This window comes from Natrix helvetica, assembly GCF_964273705.1.
Source record: "Natrix helvetica genome assembly, chromosome: Z".
Taxonomy (NCBI): domain Eukaryota; kingdom Metazoa; phylum Chordata; class Lepidosauria; order Squamata; family Natricidae; genus Natrix; species Natrix helvetica.
In genome coordinates, this window is record NC_138554.1 from 76,545,326 (window position 1) to 76,568,014 (window position 22,689).

The following is a 22,689-nucleotide window of genomic DNA, read 5'->3' on the forward strand; positions in this document are numbered from 1 at the left end:
AGCGTCTCCCCATCGTGCTCCCCGGTGCCTGGAGCGAGGCGGGGGACCTCCCGCTGGCCGCCGCCGATCCAGGGATCCCCCGCGGTGCCGCCCCTTCGGCAGGATGCCTCTACGGGGCGTCCTGTGCCCCCCAAGGAGTGGGAAGCCCACCGGGGATGCGGGGGCGAGCAAGGCTTGCTCGTCGCCATCGGCCGCCGGAACCGGAACAACCTTGACCTGAGTCTTTTCAATATTGCTCCCTCCCCCCTGTCTTCAGGTGGAGGCGCTGACCCTCCCTCCTTCATCTCTTGTGTATTGTCACCTTTTTCACTACCTCTTATATTGCGTGGACGACTGCGACCTACCACATGTTTGCTGGACCCGTGTCCCTCCTGGCTTGTACTGGCTTCCTGGGAGGTTACACGCGACTGGCTCCTGGGCCTAGTGAACGCTTCGTTGGGTGAGGGGTCTCTCCCGGCCGCCTTGAAAGAGGCGGTGGTGAGACCCTTGCTCAAGAAGCCTTCCCTGGACCCTACGGAGCTGGCCAATTATCGTCCTGTCTCCAACCTTCCCTTTTTGGCGAAGGTTGTAGAGAGTGTGGTGGCTTCTCAGTTCCCACGACATCTGGAGGAGAATGATTATCTAGACCCGCGCCAGTCCGGCTTTCGCCCTGGGCACAGCACTGAGACGGCCTTGGTCGCGTTGGTAGACGATCTCTGGAGGGCCAGAGATAGGGGTTGCTCCTCTATCCTGGTCCTATTAGACCTCTCGGCGGCTTTTGATACCATCGACCATGGTATCCTGTTGCACCGACTGGAGGGGTTGGGGGTCCGGGGCACCGTTTTGCGGTGGTTCGGCTCCTACCTCTCCGGCCGGACGCAACGTGTGTTGGCAGGGGGGCAGAGGTCGACCCTAAGCCCCCTTACTTGTGGGGTGCCACAGGGGTCGGTCCTCTCGCCGCTCCTGTTCAACACATACATGAAGCCGCTGGGTGAGATCATCCGTGGTTTCGGGGTGGGATATCATCTGTACGCTGATGATACTCAGCTGTACATTTCCACCCCGAACCACCCCAACGAGGCCATCGAAGTGATGTCCCGGTGTGTGGAAGCCGTACGGGTCTGGATGGATGACAACCGACTCAGGCTCAACCCTTCCAAGACGGAGTGGCTGTGGGTTCCGGCCCCCCGGTTCAACCAGATAATTCCATCTCTGGCCATTGGGGGCATTCAACTTGCCCCCGTGGAGCGGGCGCGCAATTTGGGCGTCCTCCTGGATGCCAGGCTGTCCATGGATGAACATGTGACAGCCGTGGCCAGGGGGGCGTTCCACCAGGTTCGCCTGGTGCGCCAATTGCGCCCCCTATTGGACCGGGACGCCTTACGCACAGTCACCCATGCGCTGGTGACGTCTCGCCTGGACTACTGTAACGCTCTCTACATGGGGCTCCCCTTGAAATGCACTCGGAGACTGCAGTTGGTCCAGAATGCGGCCGCGCGGGTGATTATGGGGAGTACCAAGTACTCCCATGTGACACTTCTCCTGCGCGAGCTGCACTGGCTCCCTGTGGTCTATCGAGTGCGTTTCAAGGTTTTGATTACGATCTTTAAAGCGCTCCATGGCTCAGGACCTAGTTACCTGCGGGATCGTATTCTGCCCCATACATCCCTACGACCCATCCGCTCGCACAGAGAGGGACTTCTCCAGGTGCCGTCTACCAGACAGTGCCATGGGGCGGCGCCTAGGAGCAGAGCCTTCTCTGTGGCGGGCCCAGCCCTGTGGAATGACCTCCCCCCGGATATTAGGACTACTACTGACCTCCGCTCCTTCCGTGTCAAGCTCAAGACCCACCTTTTCCAAATAGCTGGCCTGGCTCGACCATAACTTAGTAACGCTCCTGATGGGTTTTTAATTTGGTAATTTTATTAGGGGATTTTAAATTGTGTTTTTTAACTGTCTTTCACTTAAGTCCATCCTCCTCCATGCACATATGTATATGTCTCTGTTTTTGTATATATGTTTGTCTTATGTGTATTTTTATCTGCTTGATTGTACGCCGCCCCGAGTTCTTCGGGAGAGGGGTGCGGCTAATCAAATAAAATTATTATTATTATTATTATTATTATTTTCGTCCTCTAGGGGGGCACTATGTTTTTTATTGAAGGCCTCTGCCTCCACAACTGTGTTAATTCTAATTCTGTTTCCCGCCCAGAAGATCAACATTCCTTCTGGCAATAACCATCTAAACCAAATTCCTTTATTATATAATTTCTTTGATAAGGAGGAATACTTCCTCCTCTTATCTCTTATTTTTCTCAGAATTTGCTTAAGAATGCTAATTTCTTTGTCTTTATATTTTAGTGGTCCCCCCCTTTGGGCCCCTAGCACCTTATCCCTCGTGGTCTTCCTAAGAATTTTAACAGGTACTTCCCTTGGAACATTATATGTTCTGGCATATGCTGAGTTAATCCTGTAAACCAGATCCATATCCCACCACAACTGTTCTTTATCTCTCTTAATATATTCTGCTAAAATTGTATTCATAATATCCTTAAGATCTTCATCTTCTGTCTCCGGTAGGTTCTGGAATCTGAGAAAAAAGGACATTCTTTCAAGTTCTATCTTTACCATGAAATTTTCCAATTGTCTATTCCCTTTCTGGACTGGCTTAACCTCCCCCCCAACCAGCCTGACCGCACCCTCCTCCAGCACACTGATTCTTTGTTCATTTTCTGTTGTTTGCTGCTGTACACCTCTGTGCTGTTCTTTAAAATCTGCCACCTCTTTTTTCAACTCATTTTGTCCTTCTTAAGAGCCTGGAACATTTGGGTAACAGATAAATCTTTTGAACTCTCTCCAGTCCCTTCTTGTTGTAAAAATGATGGATTTTTTGTCTGTTGAGTCATTGGGCTGGATGTAGAGGAAGTAGGTGCCGAGGCTGCCTTGCCTGAAGGTGGTTTTCTGAGCCCCATTTGTCTGAGTTCAGAGATGACTATAAATCTTTTGCAAAAGAAATGGTGTCTGTGGAGCGTGCAGCTGGGTGAGTCAAGAAGACAGGCAAGTCCAAAAGTGAAAGTTAATCCTCAATCACAGTTCCAAGCCAAAAAGTCACAAAAAAAAGACAATAAAATAATCCAAATACAGAAAGATCACATAACAGGAGGAGCTCCAGGAATCCTTCAGGGGAGAGTAGTAATATAAAGCCAGGAATTTCTTCAAAGGTAGTTTCAAAAGGCAAATTTCATTTATAAGTGCGAAGAAGACGGAAGCAGGCCATCTTGGCTCCCCCTTTCACAGGGGACCAGGGAGCAGAACATCAAAAGTTTCCATAAGGTTTTTAAAACAGCTCAGCAATCACCTCTTGCAGTTGTGATATAAATCTTTCTCACATAGGTAGTACAAGTGACTAATTCAACTTTTACTCTCTCTCTCCATTCCGAGATTGAGAGATAGTCCAAGTGCCACTTTACCCGAGGAGGGTGAAAGAACCCCCCTCCAATCTTCCAACTTCAAATAGATTGAATCCACAAATTTACAAAAGGCTGCTGCTCATCAGTTAACGAGGATTAGAGAGATTGGAGCGAATTTCTCACCTCCAGCACTTCAGCCGCAACTTCTAATTAATTACTTCCTTCTGGAATCCATTCAGCGAAGGTGCAGGCAGCCGACTGCTGCGCTATGCACCCCCCTCGCTCCCCGGCTTCTGAGGCAAGGCTGGAACCCCCCACCCCACGGCTGCCGCCGATTCCGGGGGTTCCCGCAAGCCACCCTATGGCAGGTGGTCCCTCTGAGACCGCCTGTGCTCCTAAAAGGAGCCCACCGGAGAGGCGAACAGTAGACGCCCAGCGTCCGTTGCCTTCGGAAACCGGAGGCCGTCTCCAATACTTTTGCATTCTGTTGATTGTAAATTACTTTTATCATATTCATAAATTTTCCACCAAATTCCATAAGACTTAATTATTGCAACATATATTGCCAATTTATATTATCGAATGCTTTCAACGCATCCAGTAATATTAACACTAGTTGTTTATCATTATGTATTTCATAATATTGAAGTACATCCATAGTTATTCTAACACTATTTCAAATTTGTCTCTTAGGTAAAAATCCATTTTGATCTGTGTGGATGACTTCATTTAAAAAGCTTTTTAAATATTTCAACAATTAGTGATGAAAATTTTTATAATCTGTGTTTAATAATGAAAGCAGTCTATATATTTTTATTTGGGTTATGAATCTTCTCTGAATCTTCTTTTGGGATCAGAGTAATGTAGGCCTCTTTCCATGTGTTTGGAATTTTAGCTTCCGTTAGCATTTGTATACTTCTAGCATTGAGAGACTCATGGTGTCCTCTAATTCTTTACATATTTCTACTGATAGACCATCTGGTCCAGAAGTTTTATTTTTGGGGTGTTTTTTTTTTTTTTTTTGCTTTTTAATTGCATTTGTTAGTTCTGACATTGATATTCTTTCCTCCAGCCTATTCTTTACCATTTCTGAGATTTTAGGTAAATTGGCTTTCTCCAAATATTGCATTATTCTTTCATCTTTAATTTTGTGAGATTTGTATAATCTCTCATAAAAATCATGAACTATACCTTTTTTCTTTTCAGGTTGACTATGTAATGTGCCTCCCACATCCTGTAGTTTTATTATCCAATTCTTTTGTTCTTTCTTCAATCTATAAGCCAGCCACCTTCCCAGTTTATTAGCATTTCAAAGAAATTTTGCTTTGTTCTTTTTATTTGTTGTGCCAATTTATCCTTTCCTAGAGGATTTAATTTATGTCTAATCAGCTCCATTCTATTTCTTAAGTCTATTCTTTGTTGTTGTTTTTTGTTATTTTAATTTAAATTCTTTATATTCTTCTTCTAAGGCCTTTTGATTTTGTTTCTTTATTTTTCTGTGCCATATAGGTTATAGCCAATCCCTTATGACTGTCTTGGCAGTATCCCACATGTTCTGTAACGTGGTCTCTTCCTTTCTATTTTTTTTAAATATCCCATGTCTCTTTCCATCATCTGCATGAATTCCTTATCTTTTATTATCAATTGATTTAAAGTTCACCTTGCTTTCTTCCTTTGGCCCTTCCAACTGTTTTTTATTGGATTGTGGGCTACCCAAAAAATTGGTTCAATTTCAATTTCTTGTACATTTCCACTTAATTCTGTATTCATCCAAATCATATCTATTCTGGACCAGGATTTATGCATATTACAGTAGAATACATGTTGCTTTTTTCCAGGATTCATTTCTCTCCATGTATCCAGAATAGATAATTCTTCTATCATTTTGATAAGAGTTCCTGGTAAAGTCCTTCCAGTTTTCTTATTAATTTTACTACTTCTATAGTCCAGTGCATCATTGACAATTGTGTTGAAATCTCCCATGATACAGATATTTCTATATTTTGTTTCTAGAATTTTATTATGAAATTTCTTATAAAACTTCTCTTGTCCAGTATTTGGTGCGTAAATAACAACTATAGGAGTCTGTTTTTGATTCAAAATCACCTCTAACATTAAAATTCTCGTTCATCATTAAAAACTTGTTTGGAATTTATTGTTTCTTTCAACATGAAGTGCCACCTCTCTTTTGTTTGCTGTGGTAATGAATAGTTTTCCCAATTTAGAAAACTTCAATAATTTATATTGTTGTCTCTTAATGTGCACTTCTTGGAGTGCTATTATGTCCAAATTTATTTTCAATAGTTTAGAAAAAAATCTTTTTTTATTGGTGAATTCAGCCTATTAATATTGACTAATAACACCTTTATTTCTTCTTGCAATAATTTATTTATCTCTAGACTTATTGTCCTAGTTGCTCTTACTTCTCTGGTTTCTTTTGCTATTGCTCCTTCTCTTTCTAGACTTTCTTTTTTCTCCTTTTCCCCTGTGCTTGTATCTTCCTCCTATTATTGATAACTCTTGGCTTTTACATACTAGCTCTCATTTCTTGTTCCTCTTCTAAAGTAATTTTCATAAAAATCCATCGCCTTATCCAGTTAGTCTAATCAGAACCTTTTTTCTTGCCAGGTGACTACAATCCTTTTAGGAATCTGCTACCTGAAGTTTACATTATGTTTAAGACTGTGGTGAGAAAGTGACATTGTTTTCTTAGATCCCTTACTCTCCTAGGGATTTGTTTCACAACCACAATTGCCTTGATAGCATTTCCTCCAGAGTTTGGACTTTAAGATCTTTTTCATTTTATTGATGTATTCACTTCTAAACTTTTTCAGTGTGCTTATTGTTGTCAGCTTGAAGAATGCCCAAGTATTTGCAGTTACTGTTTTCACCCAGTCTTTTGATGTCATTTCTATAGGCATCTTGATTCCTTAAGTTTTCATCAGTTTTCTCTTTTTGATATGGAGCACAGCACATTTATCCAGTCCATGTCAACTCCAATTTCTTGGCTACATATATGGACAGGCAGGGATTTGATTTCAGATAGTACTTTTCCATAAAGCTTCAGTTCGTTCATGTACAGGAGATAGGATTGCTTGGAAAATGTTTTTGACTTTTGATAGCCATGCCCAGACACTGTTCAATACTTGTTGACCAAGGAATCAATGCAATGACAAATGCAATGATGATAGTGAATCTTCTTGAAAGATTCTTCTTGATATTAACCTCTGCAATGTATCACATTGACCAGCACCTGTGTCTTCCACTGCGCCATTGATCTTTCTACAAAGCACCTGATGTTTCCACTCTCTACTGTTCTTTTTAGGGGTTTGATTTGCAATCAGGGTAGGGAGTCTACCATTCTTGGCAGTAACTGTTTTAATAGTGATACACTAGAATATGTTTGTATGTAAAATATAATTTGTATTCAGCTTTCCTTAGATAGCTACAAAAGTGATTGCTTATTAGATTTATTTGAATTGTGAATATAACTATGAATTCTTGTAAACAACGAATGTATAGAAACATCCACACTGACTTCTTAAAATTGGGATCTCTGAAAAAGACTATAATGAATAGCCAACCAGCAGACATTCCTGCATAAAAATGTAGTATACCCATGGGCCTGGCCAGTACAGGAGGCAGTTCGTCCCTTCCCTGGTCATCTCATGGAAGCTCGGCACCTTAATTGCAGCCCGCGGATCAGCTGAGCCAGCGAGGGCCAGGCAACTCAGCTCAGATCTCTGGAGCATCTCCCCAGCCACCATTTGCCAGCAGTTGCGCTGCCCTGCATGAGTTCCATGGCAGCTCTGCAACAGAATGGAGGAGGGAGATCACCCTTTCCTCCTTTGCATCCCCAAACCCCATCTTCCATGGCCCCAGAGCCCCCTGCATCCCTCTCACTGGAGCAAGATGTGCCATTCAATATATCGGTATACCCACGGAGACCCCACATCCCAGGATTGCAAGGCTGAAGCCTTCAGATGGAGCATTTTGGGGATGTGTGTTTGTCCTGCGATCCCAAATAAAGAACAATCGGTAGGAAAGGGGGAGGAATTTTCCCGCGGAGGGAAGGAGGAGTTTGTTCCGAAGCTATGGCAGAGAGTAGCACTGGGAGGTGGAGTGTCGCAATGCCACAACAAACTTTTCATGGTCCTGCTCCAAGAGGCTATGTTGGTTTGTCAAACCTTGCGGCAATGTAGCCGCACTTCAACATGCCCCATGTGTTTGCTCAGTAGAGATTTGGGGACTACCCGGCCGCTGAGTGTGTATAAAATGCCAAGCTGGAGACCACGGCTGGGGATTGCCCACGCAGAAGCCGGGCCTTGGGACATCACCCTAAGGAAGCACTGAGCTGGAGGATGGGGGAGTCTCAGTCCCCTGACCGGGTTGCCCTCCACCATTTCTCATCAAATGTCTGTGTTTATGAGAGAGAGAGAGAAAGAAAAACGGCAGCGAGGAAACCAGTGGTGGGTTACAACCGGTATGCCCCAGTACAGGCGTACCAGTGCCTACCGGGACTGGTGCATACCAGTTACCATTTTGGTACAGTGCTCCGGAGGGTCCACCTGCCTGCCCGTGCTCCTTATCAGTATTTGAGGTTTTTGAGGCTTACACACAAACAGTGTACGGCACCTGCACAACACTCCACCAAGCAGCTGGAGCATCACAGAAGCATCACAGAGCGTCGCCGGCGGTAAGTACGCATGCTGCGCACTTTCATGTGGTGGACGTCTGGCCCCATTGCAACTATACCGGTTGCAAGGGGTTCCGGAGCCCACTACTGGAGAAAACCCTTTCAAACAGCATTGCTTGAAATTCTCGATACTCCCCTCCGCCTTTTCTCTTTCTCACACACACACACAGGCATTTGCTTGCTTTAAATGAGGGGCTGCTCTTTGCTTCTCCGGTATTGTAAGCACACACTTCCCACAATGTTCCAGAATTGCCTGCAATTCTCTACTGTGAGAAGCTGCACGTTGTAAAGAACGAACAAACGAAGCAAGGTGGGGGGGGGGGATAAGATACTGTACTACTGCACAGCTGCCCCACACACCCCGAACTGATTTGAGGGCCCTTCAGCCAAGCCACCCATGCCAAACACTCATCCCTCCCCAGGACAGCCACAGCCTTATTTGTTTGTTTTTTCATAGTTCCAGAGACTACATTTGCTGTTTCTTTACCTATCGGTACTTGATTTACAGTTCCATCGCATTTCTCACCATTGTGTACAGGGAAACAAGTTTGTGGGACTACCATTAAAAACAAAAAAACTTCTTGCGAGAAGTTGAAATAGATTGAACTTTTTTTTCCGATGTTTTTTCATATTGTGTGTGTGTGTGTGCGCGTGCGTGTGTGTGTTTAATGTAAAACATTAAAAATGAATAAATTTATAAGCTAACTATACTGACCTGTCTGTACGTTCCTTCTAACAAGGTGTCCAGGTGTTGAAGTGGAGCTGGACTTTTATCTTTAAACCTTGTCAGTAAACGCCGTTCAATAGCTCTAAATTGTGTGGCTCTTTCAGCTAATAGTTGCTCATATTTCACAGCATTCAAACGGAGCTATAATTAAAGAAGTTTTTCAAAGAAAGAGTTAATGGTATTCTAGAACACAAAATATATGGTGCTACATTTACTGCAAAAAATCCAATTATTGCTTTTACATGGTGATTATGAAACCTTAAAATTATGCACTCATCATTAAGTCTATTAACGGATTAAATAAATTCCAGTTATCACTGAAACTAAAAATAATTGTTGAGGTAATACAAAATAATGCTATGGTTTTCATAGCAGTAGCAGATTACAAGATACCATTCTAGTCTTCCTTGAATAACCATTACATTTTAAAATATTTAAAGTATTGTACAATATCTTTACAAAGAGAAAGCTAAATATTAAAACTCACTACATAAAAGTTCTTATTTTTTCAGAAGTAAGCAAACATATTTGGGACTTACTCCCAAAAATGTATTTAATATTAAAAAGTTTTCTATAATTAATTTGCCATTTAGCAATCCAAAAGATACTTTATCGAGTATTTTGGTATGCATTCTTGCTCCCAAAGATCATTTCAACAGGAAAACAAAAACAAGCAGCAAATTCTTAGAAAACCACAGCATTATTTGTAATAAGTCTGAAATAATTCTAATAAAAATTAGAAGTAATTATAACAACTGAAGAAAACATAAACATTGATAGCCATAAGACACCTGTATTTATTAGCATACCTCAAAATGGTGATCAATTATGTCAAAATAGTCTTGTAAAGGGATTGGACCAGAAAAAGTACATACAAAATCTTTGCAATTTTGCCTCCTGAAGTGTTCCTCAAGACGAAGAGTGAGTTCTTTTGTAATTAGCCAAATGTCTTCTAATTGATCACTTTGAATTCTGTAACGCTCTTCAAAATAAAAAAAAATGGAAAAATTAATTGCACTTCAGCTGTAAGTAGTATAAATTATCAAAGCAGTGTTTTATCGATGCAACAAATACTGTATATTGAATATCGTAATTGTTATCCTTACCTGCATAACCCTTTTCACACAACTGCTTCATATTTCACTGAAATTCTAATTTATAATCATTTTGGGACATGAATGTATTAATAAAAATGTATTCAATTCATAACTGCAATTAAAAACATATTAAAACTTGAAATAATGGGCTACTGAATTCAATTGGGTGCTGAATTATAAGCATTAAAATATAGTGATGTTTACAATCAATATGCACTGATCTTCCTAGGTTTGAGAGGGCCAACTAAAGGGTGCAAATGTCTTGATTGGAAGTGGCAGTACTACACCAACAATCTGGAATAGCTCAGGAAAAGTGGAACTAAAGTCTATTCCAATGATGGGTAACCTTTTTGTTGAGGCATACCAAAAGTGGGAGGAGCTAGGGGGTTGGCACGAGTGCGTGTCCACACCCATAATGCAATGCCATAGGTTCGCCATCACGGATCTATTCCATATAGATTTCTTCATTATATAATAACTAGAAGAATACTACATTTTACTTTTGTATATTTATACTTTTCAAATATAAACACATGCAAGGAAAAAAGTTTGTGTTGTGGTACCCGTTCTTAAAATAATTCACTTTCATATATTATGTTACTGGCAATCAGAATTATACCTTCCTTCTTTATCTAATAACCTAATACTATCATTATTAATCAATCTATCATTTCTAGATAATAATTAGACTATTTGTTCCACCAAATTACCCCATAATTAGCTTATTTTATTCAAAAGTTGCTCTCACTATAGTGGACTGAAAATGCACACCAACAACTGCTTAACACAAAGCAGGTATCATTATGATTATGATTATTGATAATCACGTATTTACATTTATAATTTATGACTGAGAAGCAGAATACTTAAATTGCATCAAGTCCAAATATAGAGAGTAATCAAGCCAGTCTATTGCATTCTGAAATCCCGATAATTCTCTTAAGCTATTATTAGCAAACTGTCATCTAAGTACCTGTTCTCAAAATATGAAAAGTATTCTCTATACCAGGTGTATCAAAGTCAAGGCACATGGAGTGCTTAGATCTGGTCCATGGGGCTGCCCTGGAAACAGCAAAGGACCACCTGCAGTGCCTCTGCAAGTGAAAACAGAGCTTGGAGAGCCATGTGCAGCCCTCCCAGGCTCCATTTTCAGCCATGACAGCCTCCTGCAGCCCTTTGCCAGCAAAAATGGAGCCTGGGGTGGCGTGCACTCCCTCCCCAAGGCTCCAGTTTTGCTGGCAGAGGGCTAGCAAAACAAACTAAATGCAAAAGGGAAAGAGGAAAGAAAAAGAAAAAAAGGAAAGATGGGAAAAGAACTAGAAAAGAAAAAAAAAGAAAGCGAAAGGAAGAAGAAATGATAATGAAGAGGGAAGAAAAAAGAAAAGGAAGGAAGGAAGGAGATTATAAGGAGAGGGAGGGAGGGTCTGAGAGAAGTCCTGCCTTAGCACTTGGCCACCACAGGTGCCCCTGACATGAGTGATGCATATCTGCCCACGCCCATCCTTGCCACACACACCCAAGCTCCCCCCAAAGTCAAACGCAACCCTGATGCCGAAATCATTTTTGTATTGAATTTTTATTTATTTATTTATTTGAATCTATTTTATTGATCAGCAAAAAAAAAATCAATACAAAAATGGTTTCAGCCTGCAAAGCTCCTAGCGTGGAGCTGAAAGGCAAAAGGGAAGCAGTATGCTCCCTCCCATATTTGGAGCATACCAGGTGCTTTGACAAAACATCTAATATGTATGTATGTATGCATGTATGTATGTGTATATACACACACATACATACATATGTACATACATACATATACATACATATTTACACACTATCATTCCCCTCTTATTTTTATCTCTATTTTAACCTTTCCCTCCCATGTTGCTATAATATTCAAAGACGTTTCTTTTCTATTTCTCATCTTCAGCTGTTTTATTATTCATATTTCCTTTATTTGACTCTTCACATGTATTTATTTTAAAGTTTCGGCTTTCCATTATTCAATGTCTCAATGTACACTTCTAATACCAATCACAATCATTTGAGCATTTAAAGTATATCTATTCATATTCTTTCTAATCCTCCAATTTGCATAATTCTACTATTAATGCACACATTTACATTAAGTGTATAAAATATGAAATATTTCATTTCCTAATTCATTGTTTAATTTTATCATTTCACTGCTAATCATATTTTATAAGGTAAAGGTAAAAGTTTCCCTTGCATACATGTGCTAGTTGTTCCCGACTCTAGAGGACGGTGCTCATCTCCGTTTCAAAGCCGAAGAGCCAGCACTGTCTGAAGACATCGCCATGGTCATGTGGCCGGCACGACTAAATGCCGAAGGGGCATGGAATGCATCTACTTGCATTTTGTACGTGCTTTCGAACTTGGCTGAAGCTGGGAAAAGTAACAGGAGCTCACTCCGTTATGCAGTGCTAGGAATTCGAACCACCAACCTTTCTTATCAACAAGGTCAGTGTCTTAGCCACTGAGCCACTGTGTCATATTTTATACATATTTAATAATAACATCATTCAAACTCTCATTTTCCAATTCATGCTTAATTCTTATTCATAATTTTCCATAATTTTCCATAATTCCTTTTACTCTTCATATCTATTTATATTAAAATATTTATCCCAATATCTATTGCACTACATACAAAACAATTATTCATTTTACATAACCATATTTTATACATGTTTAATAATACCATCATAATACACATTATTGAAGTATAATCATGGAAAAACTTTAACTCTTTTTCTCCTCTTATCCATTAGCTGTTGTCCACATCCAAGCTTTTAATCTTTTTTTTTTTTTTTGGCTTGTCTTCTATATTCTTCTCTTGTCTTTTATTCCATCTACTTCTAAGTCTATATTCTGATTCTGCGATCTAATTTTTTCTCTCCCCTCTCTCCCCTTTTCCACTGTCTAATTTTAAGGCCATCTGTTCTAACTCCTATCTTTTCCCCTCAAACATCTTTCTGTTCCTCCCATTTCTTTTTTAGATCTATTAAATAGTTCTTCCCCTACGTTAACTCCTTCATCATTATTAATTTTGGTAATAACTCCTCCTTATTGTCATCCTTTTCCTGGTTTCTCAGTTCTGCTTTTCCTTTTGTTTCTTCTTATGGCTTCATTCTTTGCTCATTGTCCTGGTCTTTGCTCATTGTCCCTTGTATGATATTTTCCTGTCTTTGGTCTAAATCAGTGGTTCCCAAAGTGGGCGGTACCGTCCCATAGTGAACAGTGAGATTACTTAGGAGGGCGGTAAGAGGCAAGGGAGCGGCAGGGGGGCGCTAAGAGGGCAAGGAAAAAAAGATCGTGTTGGCTGCAGAGAGCATCACCACCCTCCCCTCCAATTACCGCCTTCCTCCCAGGAGAGGGGCGTGTGCCGCTTCAATCGCCTGCCCCCCAATTTGGCACGTGGAAAGTAAACACCACGCAGCAATTTCCAACTGCCGCACATTGTCGTTTGCTGGACACGGACTGCAGTCTGCCTCACAATTGCGATTGAAACCCCCTCCAGCTAAACAGGAGTCTTGAGGTGCAGCAGGGCAGCAAAGTGACTGGGTTGAGGACTTGAGGTGGCTCAGGCTTCCTGGAGCAACTATTTTAGAGGGAACATTGCCCACAGCTGCCTTCACACAAGATTAAGAGGGTTAAATTTGCCTCGTTCGGTGGGTGGGGAGGGAGTGATTGGCCGAAACTCGCTGAAAGAAAGTTCCCTGTCTTTGACCCGCGTGATTAATTTAGCCTTTGAGATAAACTGTATTGTGTGAAAGCAGCCAGCTTCCCTTCCTCTTCAGCATCCGTGCCTCGATTAACACATAAAAGCCCAGAAGGAGTGGGGCTGGGGGTGGTCGCGAACCAAGAACGAGCCAACTAAGCTGAGCGTGGGTTGTTCCGCAGAGAGCAACCCACGCTCGAGAGAAACGGCGGCAGTGAGCCGGCAGTGAGCCTCCTGCCTTCGCTTTCTATCTCTCCACAATGAGGTAGAAAACGATGGCAGGAGGCTCACTGCCGCCGTTTCTCTGGAGGCTATCCACCTGAGGCTCACATTGGCAAATCCACGGCGGCGCAGCAGCGATCGTAAATTCCCACCTAGAGTGCGCACACCAGAGATTCCAAATGCAGGAAGCAGGGTCTGTTTCCTCCTGCACCTCTCTCTTTCAAAGAAAGTCTTCCTTGTTCTACCTCTCCTGGCTGCAATCTCAGCTATCTTTGAGTCTCCAGCCGTTCAAGTGACATCACGTGATATTTGATAACTCATTGGGATTTTCAAAGTCATTGAGAATATTTTTGCTTTTAAGCTAATTAAACTTCCTATCTGTCAGTTTATCTGTGCAATTTTGTTGGATATTTTGGGTCACTAGCAATGTTCCCTCTAAGCCGCGTGGGTGCGCGGCCACGCACGTGGCAACAAAACACCCTGCATCAGTTTCCAACTGCCGCGCAGTGGTTTTTGTGAGACACCTTCCACGATAATAGGAGAGGAGAGCCAGCCTGGGAGTCAGCAATCAGTTCCAGGTCCACAAGGCAGAAAGTAGCTGAGAGAAGGGGTGTGTGGGTTGGGAGAAGGCATGGGACGGGCTCCCAGCAACGGCTGCTCGGATTTGCCATTTGCGAGATAGAGAGAAGGAGAGGGCGAGCATGTGTATCCCTCCTTCCTTCAGCCCAACACACTCGCTGGAATCCTGGCTAGACGAGAGGGACTGCAGAGGATCTCCTCGAGTCTAGGGCAGTGAGTCATTCGATGGGAAAGTTGCCTCTTGGAAGGAATGACCCGGCTTGGCTCCCGCTTCGTCTCTCCTGCCTCTTTGCTTCTCCGTTTGGTCGTTGGGTGGCAGATTGAAAGCAGGAGCCAAGCCAGGTCATTCCTTCCAAGAAGCAAGTTTCTCATCGAATGACTTGCTGCCCTAGACTCGGGGAGACCCCCTGCAGTCCCTCTTGTCTGGCCGGGATGCCAGCGAGAGTGTTGGGCTGAAGGAAGGAGGGATACACACACACACTCTCTCTCTCTCACACACACATACACACATTAAAAGAGAGAGAGAGAGTTAGTTGGTGGGCAGGCTTAGCACTTTGTTAAGTTTGTTTCTCTCTGTGTTGTGTATATACTGTATACATGTCTCCATGGATGCAATTGTGCAAGCATTTTTTTCCTCTTTAAAAGAATCTTTGGATTTCTCCTCACCAAACCTTTAAGACTGAAAGAGTTAGAGTTAAAATATAAAGAGATTGTCAATCCCCATACTGTTAGATTGATAGACAATTATGGACTATCTTGATTATATCCTCCTTAGAAAGAATATGCTACTGTATGGTTGAGAAAAAGATCAAACTTCATTCCATGGAAACCCAACAAATTTCTAATGGAGTGTTTCTTTCTATGATGGGCTTCTTGGGTCAACAGTGAATATCAGTTATCAAAAATGTAGGAAGAAAATTAAGCAGACAATAGGCAATTACAAAAAGGGAAGCCAACTTTCTGAATTCTGTTTCTTTGCACTTAGTGACTTATAAATAGACTAATGTTCTGAAAACCTGATCTAAATTACTATATATTTTAAATAGCTGTAAAGCTATGCAGAAAGTTGTTCTCAAGGTATTGTGATAAATTCAATAAAAAGGAATTCTTGATGAACGTAAGGAGAAATGAGAGTATTGGATAGTAAATGGACAAATAAAATTACCAATAAAAGAGAATATTTGTACCTTAGGGTTGAAATGAGATGTTCTCTCTTACTCTTTCCTCTTCCTCTCGTCTCTCTGTCTCTCTCATCCTCTTTCTCTTTGTCTATCTTCTCTTTCTCTCTCCTTATTTTCCATTCTTCTGTCACTTTCTCTCTCCTTCTCTGTCTCTTTCTGTCTCTCTTCCCTCTTTTTTCTTCCTCTCTTCCTCTCTCCCACTCTTTTATCACTTTCTCTCTACCACCCAACCTGTTCACATAGTTACCTTCGACTGATCATGTTTGCAATAATTTACCTTTTCTAAATAGGCGCAGTTCCCTTACCGGACCCCTCACTCACTCAAACACACACACACACACACACACACATGCACGCATGCACAAAACCATTTTTCTCCATTCCAATTCAGATCCTATTAACATTAACCAAAAAGGTTTTTAAAATGGATTTTGAATAAATGTGCAATTGTTAGTTTTGAATTTTACTGTTACTATCTTCCTTCCGTTGTGCAAATCGCCTAGTCACATGCCCCCCCAGCCACGCCCCCCAAGCGACACCCACAGAACTGGTAGTAAAAAAATTGAATTCCACCACTGGGTGGGGGGCACTGAGGATCAGTTTGTAGCACCAAGGGGACGGTGGGCTGAAAAAGTTTGGGAACCACTGGTCTAAGTGATCAAATTTTTCCACCATCTCCTTATGATATTCCTGTATAAAGTCCTTTATACTTTGAAACATTACCTCCATTCCATTTAAATCTCCACTCATTTTTGCCTTGCGTTGTGTCTTTATTTAATACGCCTCCCTTTTAGCCAATTGTCCAGAACTCATTGATTCAAAAACAGAGCTATCAAGTCACAATTTTAATGTCTCATCAATGTTCAATCAAATCAATTTAAATACATCAGGGGATTATCCATGCTTCCTCAAATCATTTTTATGTATCTGATAATATTCAGAGATCTCTATACAAAAAATCTTATTTGATGTTCCTATCTCCAGTGGTTGTAAAATAGATACATATAATTCAATAAATGCTTTCAGTCCTTTAAATGTTTATTCCCAGGTTGCATAGTTTCCCTTTCATCAGCAGATGTCTCTCTCTGCTTCAATCTGCTTCAGCCTCTCTCCTTTGTTTTGACAAGTCCAATTTAATTATCTTGCTTATTTTAAATGATAAATCCAGTAAATGAACCATATTAATAAAAAGAGTTTGGGATCATAATTCCAGCATTTTAATATGCCTTCTTAGTATCATGTTTTTTTGCTTTGAGAGTTCAATTTTCTATTTATTTTTTAAAACAAATTTTCTCTTTTCAAATTCTCCAGTATTTTTTTCAAAATGCTTGCACGCTACTATGACAAATCGTTCTAAAATATATTTGGATTTTTGGGGGTCAGGTTTCAGCAAAAAATATTTTCTCACCCAGTTCACATACCATTTACCATTTCTCTGCTCCTGCACTGTCTTATGTATTCAGGCTGTTCCCCAGCTTCATGGCAGCCATTTTTGCTGCTGCTATTCCTCGCCTTTGGATGAGAGGGCTTTACGAGTCAGGGAGGGGAGATAGCTCCCCTTGAACGGCAAGGCAATCCCCCTTTACTTCACCACCCCTCCAGAGTGGCTCTGGCTCCAATTGGAGCCCTCCGACGGGGAGAGCTTGGAACGGGGCCACGGAACTCGTGGTCCTTGCTTGCAAAGGTGGCAGAAATACAACCGGAAGTCCAGTAGAAGATTCTTCGCATGTAGAAAAAATGCTTAATATGGATTCTGGAATGTCCCTGAATTTTCTACTGCTGATTACTACTGCCATTGTTCTTCACAGGGATTTTAAAAACATGCAAATAACACGTTACTTTTCTTACTGTAACTTATTATGGTGCTGTTACAAACTAATATCTCTTCAAGTAAATTTTAAACACTGATGAAAAATTTATAAATTTATTTATTCATAATTGAGATTAAGAATTCTACCTTGTGCTATATTAGTAAAAGATTTGTAATTGCTGTGTAGTGTTTACATATAATTTCCTAATGAAAACAGGCCATAAAAAGAATTAGACATAGAACATTATGATTTTAATGTTTAAAAATGTACCATTCACTCAATATATCTGAAATCACAATAGAAAACTAAGAAAAACTGAGAAAGAAAAATAAGAATGAGAATTTTAAAAAGGGCTTTTTTAATGTTCTACTTGTATAATCCTTAGCTGATGAGGAAAAAAATAGCAAAAGCTATAGAACGTTACTTATTAAACAACTTCATAAGATCAATTTTCTAAGATTATACATGTCATTGATGGGACAATGACAAATTCTTTTCAACATTTAAAGGGAAAAATGTTTTATTTAAAAACTATGTCTTTTTACAAATGAAAACCCCATCTGTTAATGATAATCTTATTATTTCTAAAAAATAATTCAAGCATAATGATTAGACATTTTTAACATAATTTTTGAAGTACCCATTATAAAAATATATATAATATACATGTGAAGGTTCAATGAAATTTAGTTTTAATCCTTTTTTAGAGATTGGGGGCTTAATCAAAACGCATGCTTCCTAAGTCTCCTAGGATAAGACTTAAAAGTGGGAACCTAGAGCATGCCCTTCTTGTAGGAGCAAGTAAGGCATGGAAATATTCTTCAGAAAAGACAAGTAATACTTTCCTTTGCCATATTTGCTTTTAAAGGTGATTATGAGCATCTTGTATTTCATCTGCAACTGATTGGAGGCCAATGCAGTTTGCAATGTAGAAGCATTACAAAAGCACAACTATAACAGAAACTACCTGGCAAGTTTCCAATTGAAATTTCCAGAAAGCCTTCAAGTGCAGCTTTATGTACAATATGTGCAGTAGTCTAAGATTAATTAAAAGTTTTTTAAAAGAAGAAAATGACCCAGTAGACACAATAACCCCAAGCCCTCCCCATACCATGAACTTACATCATTCTTTAGAACAGTGTTTCTCAACCGTGACGACTTAAAGTCGCCAAGGTTGAGAAACACTACTTTAGAACAACATATGGTGAAACAGTCTTTAAGATTCATCAAAAAGAGAACAGGATCAGAGCTGTTCAAATATCTACAGGATGCTGTTCCTAGGGGGGAGTAATACCACAGAGAAGACATGTCTCCCGAGATCCAGCAAATAATATTATTTAAAGTTGAGACACAAAACATGCCAACTGTCCATTGTTATAGGATGAATAGAAATCACAGATCAATGGTTTCTTAAGTAACAAAGTTCTATGCCATAAAAGGTTTTACAGGAAAAACCAGGAAGCCTACTGGTAACGAGTATAGCTTGTTCAGCAGAGATATTACACGAAGTCTAATAATGTAAAGGATCTTCATGTAGGCAACAAAAACGAATGCACAGGTACAGTATACGTGGTACCTTGCTCAATAGTAGTAACTTTGAGAGGGATCTTGGAGTCCTAGTGGACAACCATTTAAATATGAACGAGCAGTGTGCAGCAGCTGCCAAAAAAGCCAACACAGTTCTAGGCTACATAAACAGAGGAATAGAATCAAGATCACGTTAAGTGTTAATGCCACTTTATAATGCCTTGGTAAGGCCACACTTGGAATACTGCATTCAGTTTTGGTCACCACGATGTAGAAAAGATGTGGAGACTCTAGAAAGAGTGCAGAGAAGAGTAACAAAGAGGATTAGGGGACTGGAGACTAAAACATATGAAGAACCATTGCAGGAACTGGATATGTCTAGTTTAATTAAAAGAAGGACAAGGGGAGACATGATAGCAGTGTTCCAATATCTCAGGGATTGCCACAAAGAAGAGGGAGTCAAACTATTCTCCAAGGCACCTGAGGGTAGAACAAGAAGCAATGGGTGGAAACTAATTAAGGAGAGAAGCAACTTAGAACTGAGGAGAAATTTCCTGACAGTTAGAACAATTAATCAGTGGAACAGAAGTTGCCTCCAGAAGTTGTGAATGCCCCAACATTGGAAGTGTTTAAGAAGATGTTGGATAGCCATTTGTCTCAAACGGTATAGGGTTTCCTGCCTAGGCAGGGGATTGGACTAGAAGACCTCCAAGGTCCCTTCCAACTCTATTGTATTGTATTGAAGTATCATGGTGCGCCCATAACCGCACAGACGACTATGTTCTGGACCAGCTGAAGCATCCAAGTGAATTTCAAGACAGCCCCATATAAAGCACATTGAAGTAATTTAGTTGAAAAGCGACTAAGACATGAATGATTTTGATCAAAGAACAGATTTAACTGACATATCAGATAAATTTGTTCAAAAGACTTCCTAGTCACAGATACAAGACAAGACATGCAAATTGAAGGGGGAAACCCCCCACATAATGCACATGTTCCATTTGAAGATGTCTAACATTTTTAAGATGGAAAATTTCCAGGTATGGGAAGCCTATGAATTCAGAGCTACTTGGTATTGCCAAAATTGATCCTGAGCTTGTTCTTTTACATCCAGACTCTCACAGCCTAATCAAGCATTAAAACAATTGATCAATCAAGCAATCAATTTTATTTATAGCCTAAAACCCCAAAGATAGCACCAGAACATGATTCTGACATCATTCACAACATCATTTGATCAATCAAAGATAAAAATATACAATTGACATGTATTGATGCTACTTGATCCCATATTGACAATCTTAGTATAGCCTCATATAGATTTTAAAGAGGAGGAATGGGGTAATCAAGCTTAGTGTCCAAGATCCATCTCCTGTCCAACACCAATTGGAATTGTCTTCAGTGGAAACAGAAAAATTATTGCAACATCACAATAAAATTTGCAATATGGGCTCTACTCATACTCAAGCAAGCTGAATCTTTATCTTTTCCCATCATGCACTGATGATAATACCTAGTTAGGGCAATGAAACATCTACAAGAAAACAAGCAAGCTCAGAGAGCACTACATATATAAACTAGTTTTACCATACTATCATCGTGTGAACGGAGCTTTTGATCATCAGGGACAGGCCTATGGTTACCACAGTGGTTTTAAACTATATCAGACCAATGCCACACAAAAGCAAAATGAAGACTCTCAGAATTATTTAAGATCACAAATTACATTATGGGGAATGAAACGTTACAATCTAAGACTGTCACTGCGTTAATTGTTTGCTAGCTGAACTAAATAGTTACTGCGCAAGTCATAGGCCTTATCAGCAATGATTTACAGCGCATGCTTCTTTACACGTTTTTTATATACATCACACATTCCAGAGACTTCTGTACTTTTGATCTTCTGTTCGTCTGCCAAGAAGGTGGACGACAATTGCTCTTGCCAAAATGTAACAATTAGATAGATTTGTTTATTTCTTATTTTCATATTAAAAGTTTTGCTTTAATTAGAACATGTTATCGGGTCTTACTTTTGCTTTTTTCTGAAGATATGCTGTTTAGGAAAGCCGACGATCTACACCTCATTAGCTCAGGGTGAAATTTCCCCTGACAATAAATGGCAGCAGAAGGATGGTCGTGATTTACGGCTTTTTCCTTCCTAGTCATCTTCAAGAGATAAGCGACTAGGCTAATTAGAAAGAATGGTCTATGACTTCCGGGTTGTTCCTGGACTTCCGGGTTGTTCCTGGACTTCCGGGTTGTTCCTGGCGCCGATGGCAGGCTTTCTTTGAGCTTGTCAGATCAAGAGACAGTTAGAGGTGTTTTTTTACGATCTTTAACACCTTGGACACTCTTAAATTCTTGGAATTTATGAGGGAGAGATTCAGCTGTCGGGTTGAGCCTCTCGTGTAACCTCCAGGAGGATTTATAGCCTCTGGAGTGCGACAAGGTCTGCCCCACTTCGCAGTTGTTGTATTCTCCTGTCTTTTTGGTAACTTCTGCTACAAGCAGTACCAGTCGCCGGGATCAGCCTTAACTTCTAAAAACATCTCAAGAAGTAAGGAAGGAAGGAAGGAAGGAAGACCTTTGCAAGTATTTTAAGTCTTAATTGGGGGAAATTTTTTTTTAAAATAAGAACGCTTCTGCTGAGTTTGAGAGGCGTGGGCTTAGAACAAAGGATTTAAAATGGCATTGATTTATAGCTGAAAACCTACAGAAAACGAAAGTTAATTGCTTGCTGATAGCTGAGGCAGTAAAGGCGGAACGGCTGAAACAACTGTTAACAACTTCCAAGCCAGTTTACATAACCTGACCTACTTAAATGACAACGTTTTAACTCCTTAGAAGGAAACATTTGCAAGTATTAATTTACAGCTGAATACCTAAGGAAAATGAAAGTTAATTGAATGGTGACAGCTAGAGGCGGCTGAAAGAATTATTAACAACTTTAAAGTTAGTTTACACAATTTGACCTATTGGGAGGAGTATTTTGTGTGAAAGTGGTGTTTTTTTTTCTTTTTTCTTTTTTTGTTGTTGTTAAACATGGCAACGGAACAAAAGGCTTCCCTAGGTGCTACAATAAATTATCAGGATTTCAAGGACTTTATAAGGGAAGAAAATGCTTTTTTACGCAAAGAAATTAAGGAGGTTAAAGAAATGGTTCAGGATACCATTAAAAAACATGATCAGCTTGATAAAAAACTACACACTATAGCCACAGGTCTGTCAGAAGTTGTTCTTAAGGTGGACAGTAAAGTTGAACATCTGGCTTTGGATTTGGAAACTAAAACGAAGGAAACAGATCTGAAATTTGTTGAAATGGAGGGGAATATGCAGAGGATGGATAAGGAGATTATTATGATGCAATTCAGATCTATGGAGTACGCTGTTAGACTGAGGGGTATCAGAGAAAACCCTAGAGAGGATTTAAGAAAAGCTTGTGCTGATGCTTTGGCCACGTTATTAAAAATCGAGGATTCTTCTGAGATTTCTGCTAGGATTGACAAAATTTACAGAGTAAATTCACGTATAGCATCACAAAGGCAACTACCAAGGGATGTTGTGATATACTTTACTGAGAGAAATTTTAGAAATGATATTTTGCAAAATTCTTTTTATTCATCTCTTCAAATAGATGGAAAAACTATCAGAGTTTTTAAAGAATTACCCCCAGCGATGTTAAAGCTTAGAAGGGATTTTGGATTTTTGGTAGCGGAAT

At 40.4% G+C, this 22,689-nt stretch overlaps 1 protein-coding gene across 1 annotated transcript in view; it reads right to left on the bottom strand.

Annotated features, from left to right (window-relative positions):
• Positions 1-22,689, bottom strand: part of BBS9 (Bardet-Biedl syndrome 9) — a 377,930-nt gene that overhangs the window by 227,363 nt on the left and 127,878 nt on the right. The window contains exons 14-15 of the mRNA XM_081970652.1: positions 9,622-9,794; positions 8,801-8,953 (exon numbers count right to left, since the gene is read on the bottom strand). Coding sequence (XP_081826778.1) covers positions 8,801-8,953; positions 9,622-9,794 — 326 coding nt within the window. The remainder of the gene's footprint in view (positions 1-8,800; positions 8,954-9,621; positions 9,795-22,689) is intronic.